This window comes from Nicotiana tomentosiformis, chromosome 2 (genome assembly GCF_000390325.3).
Source record: "Nicotiana tomentosiformis chromosome 2, ASM39032v3, whole genome shotgun sequence".
NCBI classification, from domain to species: domain Eukaryota; kingdom Viridiplantae; phylum Streptophyta; class Magnoliopsida; order Solanales; family Solanaceae; genus Nicotiana; species Nicotiana tomentosiformis.
In genome coordinates, this window is record NC_090813.1 from 15,641,412 (window position 1) to 15,658,718 (window position 17,307).

Sequence of the window (17,307 nt, forward strand, 5' to 3'; positions counted from 1 at the left end):
AAAGTGATGAAGGAATCTTTCTGGGCTATTCATCACAAAGCAAAACGTACAAAGTCTACAACAAAAGAACTCAATGTGTTGAGGAAAGCATATATGTGATCTTTGATGAATCACACCACTTATGTGGGAAAGATTCACATGATAAGATTGATTAAGACGGAGAGCAGTCAACAGTCCCTGGTAAAGTCATTGATATGGTAAAATGGAAAATCTGACATGATGAGTCACGTCAAAGAATCAAATGATGATGATGCAGTTGTGTCTCCAGCTGATGTAGAGGAACCTGGCTCCTCAATCACAATAACTGAAGCTGAGAACAGAGTCGTTGATGCTGTGCAAGAAACCCCAGATGTTGAGTTGAGAAGTGGGACTCATGTCAACGATAGGTCATATTCAGAAGATCTTAGACCCTCTCACAATGAGATTCAGTTGTCTAACTGGAAGCACAAAAGTTCACACCCTCTCCAGAATGTGATCACTCCTCTTGACTCAGGGATTCAAACTAAATCAAAGTCAAGAAACTCACTCGCCTTCTTAACCTTTCTCTCTCAAATTGAGCCTAAAAATATCAAGAAAGCATTGAAAGATGCCGACTGGATTACTGCCATGCAAGATGAACTCCATCAATTTGAGAGGAACAGCATGTGGCACCTGGTTCCTCGACCAGCTGACAGAACTGTTATAGGAACAAGGTGGGTATTCATAAACAAACTTGATGAGTTTGGAAACACAACAAGGAACAAGGCAAGGCTAGTAGTTCAAGGCTACAATCAAGAAGAAGGGATCGACTATGATGAAACTTTTTCTCCAGTTGCTCGAATGGAAGACATCAAAATCCTTATTGCCTTTGCATCTCATATGGAATTTAAATTATTCCAAATGGATGTCAAAAGTGCATTTCTGAATGGTTTTCTAAAAGAAGAAGTCTGCGTCAAGCAACCATCTAGCTTCGAATGTCATGAGCATCCTGAGCATATTTTTAAACTAGACAAAGCTCTATATGGGCTTAAGCAGGCTCCTCGTGCATGGTATGAAAGGCTGTCCAAATTTCTCCTATAAAATGGCTTTACAAGAGAAAAAATCGACAATACCCTATATCTGAAGAAACAGGGGAGGAACCTGCTCATTGTGCAAGTTTATGTTGATGACATCATCTTTGGTACAACAAATGACTCTCTGTGTGAGGAGTTTTCAAAGCTCGTGGGAAGTGAGTTTGAAATGAGCATGATGGGGGAATTAAATTTCTTCTTGGGTCTACAAGTTAAGCAAACTCCTAAGGGCACAATGATAAGTCAGCAGAAGTACATCAAAGAGCTTCTAAAAATATTTGAAATAGAAAGCTCAAAAATCATTGATACTCCTATTTCCACTGCCACTCATCTGGACCTGGATGAACCTGGTTCCCCTGTGAACGAGATCATGTACAGAGGTATCATTGGGTCACTCTTGTATCTCATGGCAAGCAGACCAGATATTGTATTCAGTGTGGGACTATGCACCAGGTTTAAATCTAATCCAAAGGAATCACATCTGAAGGTTGCCAAGAGAATCTTGAGGTATCTCAAAGGAACGCAGGACCTGGTTCTCTACTATCCCTCAGGAGACAACTTCGACTTGATCGGGTATGCTGATGTTGATTATGCTGGTTATCTGGTGGATAGAAAAAGCACTTCTGGCATGGAACACTTTCTGGGATCGTGTCTAATTTCATGGGGTACGAGGAAACAAAACTCAGTGGCTTTTTCAACTACAGAAGCTGAGTATGAAGCAGCTTCCACTTGTTGTGCTCAACTGTTGTAGATTAAGCAGCAGTTAGAGGACTTTGGTGTATTTTCAGGTTGTGTGACATTACTGTGTGACAATACCAGTGCTCTCAACATGGCTAAGAACCCAGTTCAGCACAAGAGAACAAAGCACATTGATGTGCGCCATCATTTTCTCGGAGATAATATTGAAAAGGGGCTTATCTGCATGAAGTTTTGTAGCACATAAGATCAAATTGTAGATATCTTCACCAAAGCACTGAGTAGAGAGCACTTTGAAAGAAATCGATTGGCACTGGGGTTGATGAAATCAAACTGAGCACCTGGTCCCTCAATGATTGGCTATGAAATAAATGAACAGGTAAAACAGCTAAAAAGTATTTTCTCGCAAGATCTAACTTATTTCTATACCGTTACAGGTAGACACGCATGGCAATTACATAGCACACAGAAGCCAATGGTATTGCATGTTCGTAAAAGGATGCGGCTCTCATTTACAAAAGTAGTCAGGGAACCTGGTTCCCGTGACACAGGTTAGTAGTTCTTTTGTACTCTCATGCACAACTTTTTAACGGCTGAGAAAGTGCCATGTCATTAAAATGTCAGTTTTTCCTTTTTTTCCTTTTGGGAACCCAAGAGTCGTACCCGTTATAAACGACCTGTCTACCTAGAAATATTAATACCTACTCCAACCGGTCCCTCGCCCTCCTTAAATAAACCCAAAAGGTGTCTTTATCACCATTGTTCACATCAAAATCCAAAAACCCTCTTTTTCTCTCAAAACAAAATACTCCTTCTTCTTACTACAAAACCCCACCATGTCTAAAAATCTGGAAGCCTAAAATCTTCTAGATGTCGTCCCCACCGTGTCTCCATCTCAAGAGGCACATGCAATAGAGTCTAAGTCTCCCATGTCATCTAATCCAAACCCCCCACAGGATTTTTAACTGACCTTTGCTTCTTCTCTAACCCAATCAAATTCTGGTTCTCATCGAAGTCGCAAAACTTCGAACCTAAAGAGGTTCGTGGCAGTGACCTCTCCCTCTGCCTTGCCGAAAAAAATGGCTGAGGAAGAAACAGTGGAGGGAGAAGAACATCAGGAAGTTTCCAGCCTGTAAGTAGAGGACAGCACTGAGGCACAACAGAGTGCGGTGTGTAGTGGTGAAGAATCAGCGCCGATTACCCCAAATCTTGACTTGAATGTTGCCAACCCTACATGTAATACTCTTCATGTGCCTTCTGCATCTACTTTGGGGTTGAATTAACAATAGGTCATAGAGAATATGTTGTTAATAGATACCAAGGGAATTTTAGTTGGTGGTTATGAAGGTGCTTCTGAAACTATTGGGTCTCAGGGGGAAGGTGATAATAGTCTACATGTAGAGGGTGGGGAACTGGTGCCTTTTGACAATCAGAACTGAAAGTACTACTGGAGAACCACATGAGGTACCTGATCCCTCAGCCCAAGAGGATCCCTCTTCTCCTACTTGGGATGAAACCTCATGTTCTTCAAATGAACCCAAGGCCAGTATTGATCCCGCTCTCTCTTCGCATTTCAATGCTGATCCATTAACCATTGTTGTTCCTGAGATGAAATCTCTCTCTGAGGAAGAGAATGAGGATAGTGAGGAAGATTATGACAATATCTCTATTGCTAGATATATTGCTGATAGAAGTAGTAGGTCAACTCCCAAAACTCCCACTCATAAAAGACCTACTACTAGGCTGCAAAAGAAGGAAGCTCTTGAATCAGTTCTGAAGAAAAATAAGGAACAAAATAAGAAGAGGAGGTTGGTGAAGGGTGGAAAGTTAGTAAATCAAGAGGTAGTGCCTCCAGCACTTGTTGTTGACGTTGATGACGAGATGAATGAGGAACCCAGTTCCTTAATTCGTATGTCCTCTAAGAAACTTATTGTTCCAAAATCTAGGAAAGAGTCATCTGTGAGAGTGATGGAGGTTAGCAATGCTGAAGTGGGAGAGTCTGGTGAGAAAGTGGATGAGGAGTCTAGTGAGAAAGTGTCTGAGAAGTCTAGAGAAAAGGTATTTGTGAGGGTGTCTGAGAAATCTGCAGAGAGAGGAAAAACTGTGAGAAAATCTATGAAATGGAAGGCTGGTGCCAATGAGGAACCAGGTTCCTCCAAGAAGGCCAAGGTGAGTGTGGCCAAGGATGAAGGAAGAGAAAATCTGAGAAACCGGAAGGTGTTGTGGGACAGAACATTTGCTCTTGATATCCTTGACATGACCGGGATGCGCCAACTGGTTGATAGCTGTGAATTTCAATAATGGGCATATTTGTTCATAAATGAGAGTCCAAAGATGTATGAGGAAGAGGTGCGAAGTTTCTATGTTGACGGTGGAAGATGACAACATATGTCTGAAGGTAAATGGTGTTGATTTTATGATGGATAAGGTTATGCTGGGGATAATTCTAGGAGTGCCTACTGAGGGCATATCATCCATTGAGGGGACTTGCTGTACAAACTTCAGAAACGCTATTGTGAAGGATGATGCAGTACAGCTAGGGAACAGGTACACAAGAAGGTCCTCCTTCCAGTGTACCAATTGTTGTTCGAAATGGTGAATAAGGTTTTGCTCCCTCATGCAGAAAGGCATTCCATTACGTCACGAGAAGACATGTTCCTCATAGAAGCACTGGATGCCTACTCCACTATCAATCTGCCGGGTATCATGATTGAGCACATGAAGAAAGTGGCAGATTTTAAGGATGGTAATCATGGGCTGCCCTACGGGTTTTTACTCACTAAGGTATTTGAGTTCTTCAAAGTTCCTTTGGGAAAGGCTACAGTGGGCACTCACAAGCAGACCCTCTCCAAGACCACCTTAGAAGAGCGTGAGTGCATCGATAAGAAATGAGGGGTTAGCAGCAATTCCATTATCTCTCAACTGATTGAAGCCAAGAATATTGCAAATAAAGAGATAAGGAAGTTGAAGGCACGAAATGTTATTCTTGAGGGATAGCTTAGTCAGGCCTAGGAGGCACCTGCTTCCAGCAGCACACAAGGCGCAGAGGTTGCCTGTCTGACCAAGGAGAACGTTGATCTAAGGAAACAGGTCGAGGACCTGAAGGAGAGGTTACTCAATGAGCAAGGGTCCGTAAATTCTCAGATGGATATCCTCCTTAGAACTCTTGCCTCTTCATCTCTTCCTCCCCCTTCCAGTGCTCCTTAAACATCGTTCCCTTCCCAGTGTCCAGTTTAAGTTGTCTGCCCTCTGTTTTGGTCTTCTGTTTTATTGTGTTTAGTGGTTGGTACTTTTTCTGTTGTTTTATTTTGTGGATGCTTATGTAACAAATTGGTACTACTAATTCTGCTCCTTGCATATTTCCAAATTAATGAATATCCCGTCCTTTTGCTATGCATGCCTTGCTCTTATGCTTTGTTCTTAGTCATGTTTGTGTGCACACATGTGGCATGAGTTACGCTTGCTAGACTTCTTTTTGCTTATTCCTTGTTACTAATCTTTTTATGATGCCAAAATGGGGAAAGGTAATTAAGGAACAGAGGTGGAAACAGGTTCAGGGGGAATACGAAATATTTATGGTACTCTGGTTCTTAGGGGGAATTTTAACTACAAGTTTGTCATCATCAAAAGGGGGGAAATTAATAGGTTATGTGTCCTGTTATGTTTTGATGATCTAACAAACTTAAATATTAAGAACAAGATAGGGAACCTGTTCCACATTCTCAAAGTGCTCAACATCAACAAGTCTCAAGTCTAGGACATGTTCCAACATTCAGAGTCAAAGAAACAACAGAAGGAATATATAGACATCAGTTCCCATGCTGATTGTATCAGTAAACTTCCCCACAGTTGTAAAGTGGCTGCAATTGTTTCTCTACACACACGCAACAATACAAACACTGCAGCAGTCACTTTATGGGGAATGCTCTTGTACCAAATATGCTTGCATCACTCAAGTGATATCATTTGTGTAATATTAACATGAAGAAAAGGAAAATCAACACACTTGCACATCCCAGAATTGATTAAGCTTTCTCTCAAGTGTGTTGCCAACTTGCAAGTGATATTCAGGGCTTCAAGAACAGAGAACATCCCAACAAAGAACCAGTTTCCTGCATTGAGTCATTATATGTCCTTAGTTATGTTGTACCTTTGTTAAAGAGAGTTACTTGTAATTCCTACTTAGTTTAGCTAGAAGCATTGTGTAGGAAACCCCTTGTAAAATCATAAACCGTGTATTTATGTCTTGACTAGAGTTAGTCGAGTTGTGAGCTTTGTAATAATGTCAATACAAAGCTCCTTGTAATAAAGTTATTACAAGTGAGTGAGGGATTAAGGTGTTAATTCCTAGGTTATAATCTGAACTTGCTCGGTAAGTGAAGTTGAAATCCTACGAGTGTAGGTCATGGTTTTTAATCTCGTGAGCTGGGAGTTCCTCACGTAATACTCTGTTGTGTCATTTACTTATTTCCTTGTGTGTTCTGTGGGAACTGATAGAGAACCTGGTTCTCTATACAGCTTGGTAGACCGTAAGTTTCTATCAAGTTCGAAGGCTCTTTTATTTATTGTTGAAAAGTAGAATCAGAGGATTCATAGAGATGGTAACGCTAATATTGTTTGATATAAAATATCAATATTTTTCGGTCTTTATTTTATTTTCTTGAACTGTGTACTGTTTCGAGCCTAACTATATACTAAGGACATAATTAAAATAATGTATGGACGTCAAAGAATTAATCTGTGTATCTGCGTACCTTGTCAATATATTTTCTCATTAAAGATTCATCACCATGAAAAAAATTTATCTCTCGGCTTTTGGAAAACTCCTCAAGTAAGATGGCTATCGGAGCTGATATTGTGTGCGTCACCAACTCTGTCTGACAACCTGGAGATCTTGGGTTATGGTGCTCGGGCCACCAGGAATGCCTTTGGATTGCATGATATGTTTGACGTTGTAGATATTTTCTTCACCTTTCTAAGAAACAAGTTGAAGGTCGCAGACAACTCTTTGTTTAGTAAAACTACTTTCAGAAGATGGACGAAATCATAATTCTCCTGGAAATATATGTATGCCTTGACTTTGATATTAAGAAACAACTCTGAGTAACCCATGCATAGTGCGAAATTAGATGAACGAACACTATCTTTCTTGATGTTATCTCCTTGGTTCAGAAATCAGAAAAGTTAATTTTCTATGCAAACTTGCATCCCTCAACCTCTAGAAGATTTTCACCTTTATCAGTTAGAGTTAACCCAAGTTGAATCAGCTTCAAGTCATCGATCTTAGCTTTGACAAGAGCACACTTGTCTATTGGATTAACTTCAGAAGGTTAAAGAATACCCTCGGAAATACTGTATCGAAAAACACGTATGAATTTTGATTCAATGCGCTTCTAATATGAGTAAACACAGTAATGACATTTGAAGCCGACACAGATCGGACGGTTGTCGGCGATGATGGTAGAAGCCAGGATGTGAAGTAAGAAGCCATATGTTTATTTTGTTTTTCAAATTGATGTGATGGTAGGCAGCTTTTTTCATTTCCAACGTAATTTATAAACTGGCGGTTTGTTAATCAATTTAAATAATTAGATACTCCTAATGAAAAAAATAAATAGATACTCACATTGAATAATAATGAGATTATTTATTAGAAATACTTTTATGTATAGATGTTTAGTTTATTAGATAAACGTGAGATTTATAAATATAATATAAAATATGTATTTGGTTTAAACTAGATGAATTAGAATAACTTTTATTTATAATTTTTAACCTTGAATTTTTCAAAAGATTTTTGAGAAATGATTCAGAATGTGGTATAAAAATAATAAACAATCATGCATTGCTAATCCCGAGATTAAAAATTCTACAAAATGTGGGAACGGTTCCAAAATAATGAATAAAATTGTAATCTTGAAAAATAACTAATTCTAATAGTGTATTGGGTATGAAGAAAATGTTACCCACAGAAAATATTTACCGAAATCAAGTAATTCTCTTACTTATTTTCTAGTGTTTGGTCAGTGAGTAGAAATATTTTAACACTATAAGAGACATAATTAGTGAGGGTTGGGGAAGGAGCGAGGCAATGGGGTCAGTGAAGGTCGAAGGTGGGGTTCGAGGTCAAGGTCGAAGGTTTGGTCTTGGTTCGAGGTCGGGGTCGAATCCAGAGGTTCGAGGTTGGGGTAAGAGCAGAGAAATGGGTCCAAGTCTCAACTCCGAGTTCGGAGTCAGGGGTCTTAGTTAGAGGTCGAGTGAGGGGGTAAGGATCCGGGTGTCATGTTCGATTTTTGTATCGGGGGCACGAGCGAGGTCCAAAATAGAGGTCGGGTCATTATCGTAGTTCGGGATCCAGGAAAGTGGGAGTGCTTTGAGTATGGATTCAGCGGTTGGGGGTTATGGTCGTGGTATGAAGCAAGGCCAGGTTAATATTCAGGATCAGAGTTGAGGTCGAGTTTAAGTTCGGGGTCATGTCTGGGTCAGAGTCAAAATTAGGGGTCAACGTCTAGGGTTGGGAGTCAAGGCGAGGGCTCATGATCGTGCGGGTTGGGATAAGAGTCGAGGTCTGATTCACTATAGTGGTCTACATAGGGGTCGGGGTCGGGGTCGAGGTTCGGGACATGATCGAGGTTTGGGTTAGGGTCGAGGTAAGGCCCCATGTCGCGGGTCGCAGCCATCCAAATTAGAGTTGGGATTGGGATCAATATTAGGATTATGAGTAGGGTAGGGTCCAAGGTTGGGGTTAGGGTCGGGTTTGGGGTTGGCAATTGAAGTACGGGTCAAGGCCGTGATCATGTCGAGGGTAGAGGTCGAGGTGTAATCGGGTTCAGGTTCATAGTCGAGGTCGAGTTCAAGGTCAGGGATGGGGTTGGTTCTAGGTTGGGGGAAGGAACGCGCCGATTCTTGGGTTGGGGTTAGAGTTCGAGTCGGGATCATGGTCGGGGACTGAGGGACGGGGTCAGGCGATCAGGGTCATGGGTTAAGATTGGGAACTAGGTCGAGTATGGGGTTCGGGATCAGGCTAGGGTTGAGGTCTAGGTTCAAGGTAATGGGTTTCTGATCGGGGTCGAGGTTGAGGTCCAAGTTTAGGGGCATGTGTTGCTAAAACAAATCTAAATAGTCATCGAACGTTGGATTTCAATTGGAGGCTACTTTCATATTGGGTGGCTATACGTACAATTTGACCAATAATTAAAGACTATATTGTACTTGGTGGCTATACTTGTAATACTTAGCTCCCTAGTATAAATAGCCCTTATGGCTCTCAATTTAGGGCTAGCTTGTTATTGATATCCTAATGAACTCCTTTGTGAGGATGAATTCCTTAGTTGGTGCTTAAACTTGTTAAGGCGAACTTACAAAGGGATTGCTTACCTTAAGGGTTGTTCTTATAGTTTTGGGGCAATAAAGTCTTATATTGATTAGGTATTTTTTTATCGTGAAATATTTTTTTGTTTTTTTAGTTGGTTCTCTACTAAATTTTTATCTTTCTATCTTTTAACTTAGGTGCCAAATTTGTTCTATGAAAATCACAAATCATGTTTTTTTTAATGTTAAGCCAAATTACCGTAACCTACCGCTTTAAAAAAGAATATTAATTCTTGAAAAATGGTAAACAAGAATCACAGATGCAGCAACTATGTGGATGTTGGATCATTTGACTTTGTAAAAGACATCACTTTTTCAGTTGGAGACATCACTTCTCCGGCTAAAGTGACTTTATAAGATAACTTGAGCACTTTTATTGTCTTAAAATAAAAATAAAAATAAAAATAAAAATAAAAATAAAAGTGTGACTTTAGTAGGTAATTCTCAATAATTAAATGACCATACGAGGAATTAACTCTTAATGACATGAAAGAATGAGGCTTTTCCTAAATGTTCATGTAGTATTTCGTTTATAGTGCAGTTCACAATATACAAGGTCAGCTTAGACAAGTTCTTATGACTTGGTATCAAAGTTAGCCAAGGTCAGTTTAGGCAAGTTCTGGTGGTTAACGAAAGCTAGAAATGAAGTACATGTTATGTTGCTGCAGTGCCTACCTTTTGTGATTTGCTGGAATATTTGGAAGAGTAGATGTGATGCAAGGTTTGGAAACAAGCATATGTCAGGTTGGTATATCATAAAGTAAGTCACCAATACAATGACCTTGATCTTGAATAGTCAATTCCCGTCAATTCAATTCCCTTAACTTTGGTTTGACAAATATAAAGTTATAGAGAATGTTCGACAAAGGTTTCATTCCGAGGTGATCAGATGGGAAAGACCTTGATTGGGATGGTTTAAACTGAATGTAGATGGTTGTAGTAAAGGTAAGCCTGGCTCAGCCAGAGGGGCTGGAATTATCAGAAACCATGAAGGAGTTATGAGCCTGGCATTCTCAGATTGTTATGGAAGGTGTAGTAACAATGTAGGAGAGGCAAAGGCTATATTGCAGGGAATTAATATATACAGGCAATACGGATTCTCTAATGTGTTGGTGGAATCAGACTCTTTGTTGTTAGTGAATATGTTTAACAAAAAGATGAGACCTCCTTGGCAGATTAAACATATGCTTGAGCAGATCAAAGAATATGTTGGCACAGGAACCTTCTGTATTGCACATACATATAGAGAAGGCAATGTGGGGGCAAATCAATTAGCTAATTTTGGGAAAAATACAAGGATATTTCATATCTTCAATGAAGTTGTTTCTCTTCCTAGACAAGTTAGAGCTTCTTTGAAGTTAGAACAAGATGGCCTACCCTACCTAAGGATCAATAAGAAAAATCAATTCACAGTTGATTATAGCATCATTTGAACTTGTTATGATTAGAAGTCTGCTGATGAACTTGTGTGTAGTGTATTTGATAGAAGGTAGGTGCACTATCAACAATGCTTGTGGTTCTTAATGTGAGGCTATCTCATATTATTCAACTATTCAATAGATTGCTTGAGTACAATCTACACTTTGTAGGGGAGGCAAAGGTATATGTTCTCCTATGTGTAATTATTATTTTTGCTATATACGCGTTGGGGTCTACCGCCCCATCATGATGATGGACTTTTGATTTTTAAAAAAAAGTGTAGTTCACAGCTCACCCATAAACAAAATCCTATTGGACACAATTATACGACACCGTAAGACTGATTTATACTCTTTGATCTATTGCCAAATCTGTAGCGCCCCAATTCAAAAAGGAAGGCAAGCGACAGTTACCAGTCATTATCGACTTATAACGATGGGTGGCGACCAAATCTTTCTAGTCCTTATTGACTTTTAGGGACCATAGTCAAATCTTTAGGGACATTTTTTACGTCGCTAACAGCCATTTTCAGTTACTTATGGTGATGATTTAGAAGCCTGAAATTTCCAAATTGGGTGTTTCTTTTCAAATTAGCAGATTGTATATATTTTCGGGATGAGTGAAAATACTCATACAACATTTATTAATCAGCAGTGAAAAATGTAAGAGCTCATCTCATGCAATTGATACTTCCACTTTCAGCAATCAAAGGGGATTTAATGATAATCTGGCTAAGAACTTGCGCTTTTCACTGTAGCCAAGCATACAGAATACATATGCGAGAAAGAATAGGGGGAAATAAGACAGCATTAAGAACAGAAAACTATTATACTTGTTTAAAAATGACAAGCAAAAAGCGCAGAGAAACAAAAAGGCAAAGAAATGATTCAGGCAGCACAAGACACTATTACTAGTAAAATATTTGACACACGTTAAATCTCATTAATCAAACAGCACACAGTGACAAAGTTCATAAAGGATGAAAGCAGAAGTGATCAAGATGCCATTGGAGGTAAGAGAAGCCATTAAAGGCACTCCCCTGTAAATTTTAAGTTCCAATGTCATGACACAGCAACACAATTTTGCACATAGTTGACTCGACCTATATATCGTCCTTGTGCTAGAAATAGGTGCCTTCGGGGGGCTGAACTAGCTTGCGATTGTGAGGAGCAGCCATCTCCTTTTTCAGCTGAACCAGTATGTCTTCCATTGTGTACTCTCGCTGCCAATTTGCAAGTAAAGCAAACTTTTTTGGTTCCACCTGTATCAAGAAGACAGAGTGTTGTGGCTTCTCGTCAACGGGTTCATCGATTTTATTAAGCAACAGGTCAAGCGGGAGAAAATGCAAACACGAACAGAAGAATGTAAATTAGGTTGGTATACAAAGCATCAAATAAGAAATGTTTGTGATGTTATTCACACAATATGCAAGTGTTGAAATAAACCCCATTTAGCACAGAGAACAGAAGTCCAGAATGTTGTCTGGATCAAAAGCTCTAAACTGGAAAAGATCATTGGAATATAATATTGCGTTAGCCGGTAATCATGGATTGAGAAGGATGAATGAGCCAAGGAATAAAGTTTTTGGGAAAATATAACAACAACAACAACGGCTCAGTAAAATCCCACAAGTGGGGTCAGGGGAGGGTAGTGTGTACGCAGACCTTACCCCTACCCCGTGTGGCAGAGAGGTTGTTTCCGATAGACCCTCGGCTCAAGAAGACGGAAAAGACGAAAAGATAAAATATATCAGTACCGTCAACAGAAACCATAGAAATAATAACATTGACATAAGAACCAGAAAATAAATGACATGCAATAACAATAACAAGTAAATAAGGCCTGGTGCTATGAAAAACGGAAAGATAGCGTAAACACAATATTAACCACTAGCCGTCTAAGATCAACCCTATCAAATTAGCCTCACCCCCGGTTCGAAGTAGAAAGATACTCAACTACCTCCTAACCTACAACCCTAATGCTCGACCTCCGCACATAATCAATTTCGAGTCTTCGTAAATAACAGCCACATCTAAATGCAATTATAAATGAATAGCTAAAAACATGGAGATTGAAAATTCGGAGTCTACACATCAAGGATATCAAAAGTAAATCTACAACGGAAACAATGTAACCGTAGTTTTCCTAAAAAATTTCATGATCAATTTTTTCTGCATCACAGCATCTCTGCTCTGCAATAGAGAAAGATCTTTATCCCAGAGCACGATACATTGTACAATTGCCTCCTATCCTCAATGATTCCCTTCTACATGGAATGTCATAAGAAGGAATAACTATGCAAGTACTAAATTCCACCATGGAAAGGCAAAATCAGATTATCATTATTATATTTTGGATTTCCAGGTATTATTATGATAATGCAGTGTTACATAAATTTTCTTGATAACAACAGTGATGCATCAATTTTAGCAATATATTAATACTAGATTTGCTCACCACTCCTGTCTCATGGTTGACACACGTCATATTAACTCGAGAATGGAATCGGACACTTGGTGGCTTCTCTGGATAATCTTTGTCGCAGAATAACTTCAACTGATAAATGCGACCTTCATGAACGGACTGGAAACATGAAAAAAAAACACCAAAATGATGAAAAAAAGGTAATGTGATAGTAAACACAATAGAAGATAGAGTAGAGATTTTATTTGACTTATTGACTCTCACAACCAAACATAGAGATGGTGGAACTAGGAAAGAGAAAAGAATGCTAACATTGTGAGGACCAATAATGGTGCCAGTCCAGGAACGCATATAAATATCATCTCCATCATCCATCCCATAGCTCACGGTCCCATCTCCAATACCCTTTTCACCGCGTTCAAGTTCCTCAAGTAATCTGAAATTCCGAGGGACTGCAAGGAATTAAAAATTTTGGTAAGTGAAGGATTTACAAAAGTAAACCAAGAATCCATAACATTGCAGATGCTTCCAACTCCCAAGTAGATGTACAGGCTAATGACAGTACAAAAGGTGAGTGCTAGGATCATTGACCATTACTGCTGTTCCTATCATTTCCAGATCCAAATAGTTGAAGGAGTTACCGTATGTCAAATCACAGTAGCAGTTCCAATGACCTAATAAGCTCATAGAAAAGTACCACTTCAAATGCAAATGAATCTTAGGCTCCATCACCAACTCTCATTTCAGTGGAAAAAGTAGACATTTTGAATATATGGCAAGTGGCTTGAATGAGGGTTCTTCATTTAATAAAAGGACTTACCCTTTGCCTCAAATGCTCACAGCTAGAGCAGAGGTAAGGGGAAGGTGGCTGTATACTGTACATAGCCTTCTCTTTGCATTTCTGCAAAGAGGCTTTTTACAGACCTTGAACCTTGACCTATAGTTTACCTGCCAAGAACAACCACAAAGTTTTATCTAACATCTTAGATATGGTTGGCAGCTCCCCTTTTGTTGTTTAGGATAATAAGAAAGGATTATTAGAACTTTTGAAGGAGCTGAAAGTCAACCATGGAGAGTCAAAGATCTCTAATGTTCCATTTGTATTTATTTTTTTATTTTTTTGGGGGGGAAGAAAATATTCCATTTTGTATAAATAGTTGCTGGATTTTTAGGAAGCTTAACTTCAATATTTTTAATTTATGTAAAATGTCTGTCTTGGTGTGAGATCACTGCAAAGACATTTAGGAGTCGTTCAGTTCTGAGATATCCTATGGGATTATCTACCCTACGTTCTATATGGGATAACTAATACTACCATTTTGGTATAAAATTTATACTGGTATTAGCTAATACCCACAACCAAACATGGGATAACTATAATCCCAAATTTATACCAGAATTAATATCCTTACAGAAAGCCCCTTAGGGTCTTAGACTCAACAAGAAAAAGTACATTGCAACTGCCATATGCCATTCAACGTAGCATGCACTGTATTTAAACATAAATGTGCTCCCAAGCCCAAATTCTCCTCCTCTATGCTTGTGAATTAACAAATTATGATGATGCATAGCATATCTTATGGGTTCATCCGAACCTGTCCAAAATCCTCACCTTCCCTCATAGCGGGGGAGGGGGAATCTAAATGCTTCTACGAAGGAGGAGGAACAAAAGATGCCTGACAATTAATACCAATCAAACATTGACAAAATGTGTTTAGATATAAGCACAGGGACATTCATATACTCGGATCTGACAGAACATGTATAAACTCATTTTCATTTAATTACGACATAAGATTTTTAACACTGTCACTAGGTAAGACATATTAAAATAAACTGTCACATAAATAAGAGGGTATTTGGGTCAGCTTATAAGCATCTTTTTAGCTTATGTACACATTTGGCAGACATCAAAAGTGCTTATCAGCTAAGCCAAACGTGCTCTCAGCCCCTAGCATTGTCCAAATACTCATCTAAAATTGAACATTGTAAGATCTGGAAATCCAAACTCTAACTGGAATTTTTCTGTAATAAGCACTCTTTCTAACAAATCGGCGATGATTTTACTGAACAATACTTACTAAACTATAATATCCACTCCACTACTAAAAAGATGTACCAACACACCAAAATAAAGTTATCCCTACAGGATTTAGACTAACTTTTACTAATACCTCACATGAAATAAAGGTCAATTAATGACAAATTTCATCTTAATACCTCACTACAATTACTGGGTTCAGCCAAAAAAAAAAAAAAAAAAAAATCACATGATAAAAAATTAAAAGAAATTGCAAAGTTCTAATCTTTAAGAGAACAGAGGTATAACACTAGAAAATAACTAATTGATAAGTACATATCCATAAGATATAAACATAAAACATGCAATAAAGAGAGAAATAAGAACAACCCATGATCAGATTTGAGATAAAAATTAAGGGCAGAATTGGAAAAACGTCTCACCCACGACACTAGATCCTCCTGAGCCAAGAGTCATAGCTGATTAATTGCAAAATGGTTTTTGGGGTTTGTAATTTGAGATCGATTGGATGGAGGAAAAATAGTGTACAATGGATGATGGAATACAACAAGAGGCAAAGTCAAGAGAGGCGCAGAATCTAAGGGAGAAAAACGCAACAAAGGGCCAAAAAAGAAAGAGAATAGAATAAAGAGGTTGTTATAAAACATGGTAAGAGTAAAGAAAAATATGTCATGGAAAAATAAGCTAAAAGATATAGTGTAAAAAAGAGGAGAGACTCTTATTTCTTCTTCAATTGTGTGTATTTTCCTATCTATTACAAGGCCTTTATATAGGCATGGAAAGTGAAGAAAAATATGTCATTGAATATGTCATTAAGCATAGAAATATGTCATTGAATATGTCATTAAGCATTTGAGAAAATCATGGAGAAAGAGTAGACATTCACCATAATTTAATTTTTCTTATAACACTCCCCCTTGGATGTCCATAGATAATGTGTCTCGTTAAAACCTTATTAGGAAAAAAATCCTATGGGAAAAAAATCCTAGTGAAGGAAAAAGAGTACACATGTTTAGAAATACGCCTTTTGGTTGCCTCGTTAAAAACCTTGCAAGGAAAATCCAGTGGGACAAAACCTTGTAAGGAAAAAAGAGTACAACGCGTATTAACTCCCCCTGATGAGAGCATCAATTCACATCCTTGAGCCTTCGCATCCCAATCTTGTACACTAGTTTCTTGAAGGTTGACGTCGGTAGAGATTTGGTGAACAAATCAGCCATATTATCACTTGAACGGATCTGTTGCACATTGATATCACCATTCTTTTGAAAATCATGAGTGAAAAATAACTTTGGTGAAATGTGCTTTGTCCTATCCCCTTTTATGAATCCTCCCTTCAATTGGGCATGTTGCATTGTCTTCATATAAAATTATGGGTAGTTTGTCACACTTCAAACCACATTTATCTCGAATAAGGTGTACTATAGACCTTAACCATACAGATTGTTGACTTGCTTCATGAATAACAATTATCTCAGCATGATTAGATGAAATAGCCATGATTGATTGTTTAGTCGATCGCCAAGATATGGAAGTGCCTCCATATGTAAACACATAGCCTATTTGAGATCGAGCCTTGTATGGGTCAGATAAATACCCAACATCGGCATAACCAACAAGATCAGGACTGCAATTATTGTCATAAAATAATCTCATATCGATAGTCCCTTTTAGATACCGCAATATGTGTTTGATTCCATTACAATGTCTCCTTGTAGGAGCAGAGCTATATCTTGTTAAGACATTAACTGAAAAAATTATGTCAGACCTTGTAATGTTAGAAAGATACATTAGTGCACCAATTTCACTAAGATATGGTACTTCGGGACCAAGAAGCTCTTCATTATTTTCATGAGGTCGGAATGGATCTTTATTTATATCGAGTGATCTAACAACCATCAGAGTACTCAATGAATGTGCTTTATCCATATAGAATCGCTTTAAAATCTTTTTAGTGTATGCTGATTGATGGACGAAAATTCCATCTTTCTTATACTCAATTTGTAGACCAAGACAAAATTTTGTCTTTTCAAGATTTTTTTATTTCAAATTCTTTCTTTAAATAGTCTACTGCTTTAGGAAGCTCTCTAGGAGTTCCAATGATATTTAAATCATCAACGATTATAACAAATTTAGATCCAGATCTTTTTATAACGACACAATGACAAATTGAATCATTCATGTACCCTTCTTTCAACAGGTACTCACTCAGGTGATTATACCACATGCGCCCTGATTGTTTCAATCTGTATAAGGATTTTTGAAGCATTATTTAATAATTATTTTTGGAAATCTTAATATACTTCA

At 38.3% G+C, this 17,307-nt stretch overlaps 4 protein-coding genes across 4 annotated transcripts; 3 read left to right on the forward strand and 1 right to left on the reverse strand.

Annotated features, from left to right (window-relative positions):
- The first annotated feature begins 216 nt into the window (after nt 1-216).
- On the forward strand, nt 217-1,059 carry LOC138904378 (uncharacterized mitochondrial protein AtMg00820-like). Its single transcript, XM_070192880.1, has one exon. The coding sequence runs from the start codon at nt 217-219 to the stop codon at nt 1,057-1,059; it is 843 nt and encodes a 280-aa protein (XP_070048981.1).
- A 168-nt stretch (nt 1,060-1,227) lies between these two features.
- On the forward strand, nt 1,228-1,800 carry LOC138904379 (secreted RxLR effector protein 161-like). Its single transcript, XM_070192881.1, has one exon. It carries the CDS (start codon nt 1,228-1,230, stop codon nt 1,798-1,800), a length of 573 nt encoding a protein of 190 aa, XP_070048982.1.
- A 1,024-nt stretch (nt 1,801-2,824) lies between these two features.
- LOC138904380 (uncharacterized) lies at nt 2,825-4,046 on the forward strand. The gene is made up of 2 exons (XM_070192882.1): nt 2,825-2,877; nt 3,179-4,046. The coding sequence occupies exons 1-2, from the start codon at nt 2,825-2,827 to the stop codon at nt 4,044-4,046; spliced, it is 921 nt and encodes a 306-aa protein (XP_070048983.1).
- A 7,372-nt stretch (nt 4,047-11,418) lies between these two features.
- Nucleotides 11,419-15,635, reverse strand: LOC104112591 (ubiquitin-conjugating enzyme E2 variant 1D). The gene is made up of 4 exons (XM_009622558.4): nt 15,423-15,635; nt 13,272-13,411; nt 12,993-13,118; nt 11,419-11,796 (listed from the first exon to the last, which is right to left on the reverse strand). Exons 1-4 carry the CDS (start codon nt 15,454-15,456, stop codon nt 11,656-11,658), a joined length of 441 nt encoding a protein of 146 aa, XP_009620853.1. The 5' UTR covers nt 15,457-15,635; the 3' UTR covers nt 11,419-11,655.
- Nucleotides 15,636-17,307: the final 1,672 nt, after the last annotated feature.

Excerpts from the sequence above, each read along its gene's own strand:
- LOC138904378 (XM_070192880.1), top strand. The coding sequence starts at position 217 with ATGATGAGTCACGTCAAAGAATCAAATGATGATGATGCAGTTGTGTCT.
- LOC138904379 (XM_070192881.1), top strand. The coding sequence starts at position 1,228 with ATGGGGGAATTAAATTTCTTCTTGGGTCTACAAGTTAAGCAAACTCCT.
- LOC138904380 (XM_070192882.1), top strand. The coding sequence starts at position 2,825 with ATGGCTGAGGAAGAAACAGTGGAGGGAGAAGAACATCAGGAAGTTTCC. Across the intron at positions 2,878-3,178 it reads CATCAGGAAGTTTCCAGCCT|AACTGAAAGTACTACTGGAG; the intron begins GTAAGTAGAGGA and ends TTTGACAATCAG.
- LOC104112591 (XM_009622558.4), bottom strand. The coding sequence starts at position 15,456 with ATGACTCTTGGCTCAGGAGGATCTAGTGTCGTGG. Across the intron at positions 13,412-15,422 it reads AGGAGGATCTAGTGTCGTGG|TCCCTCGGAATTTCAGATTA; the intron begins GTGAGACGTTTT and ends AATTCCTTGCAG. Across the intron at positions 11,797-12,992 it reads TCAACCATGAGACAGGAGTG|GTGGAACCAAAAAAGTTTGC; the intron begins GTGAGCAAATCT and ends TTCTTGATACAG.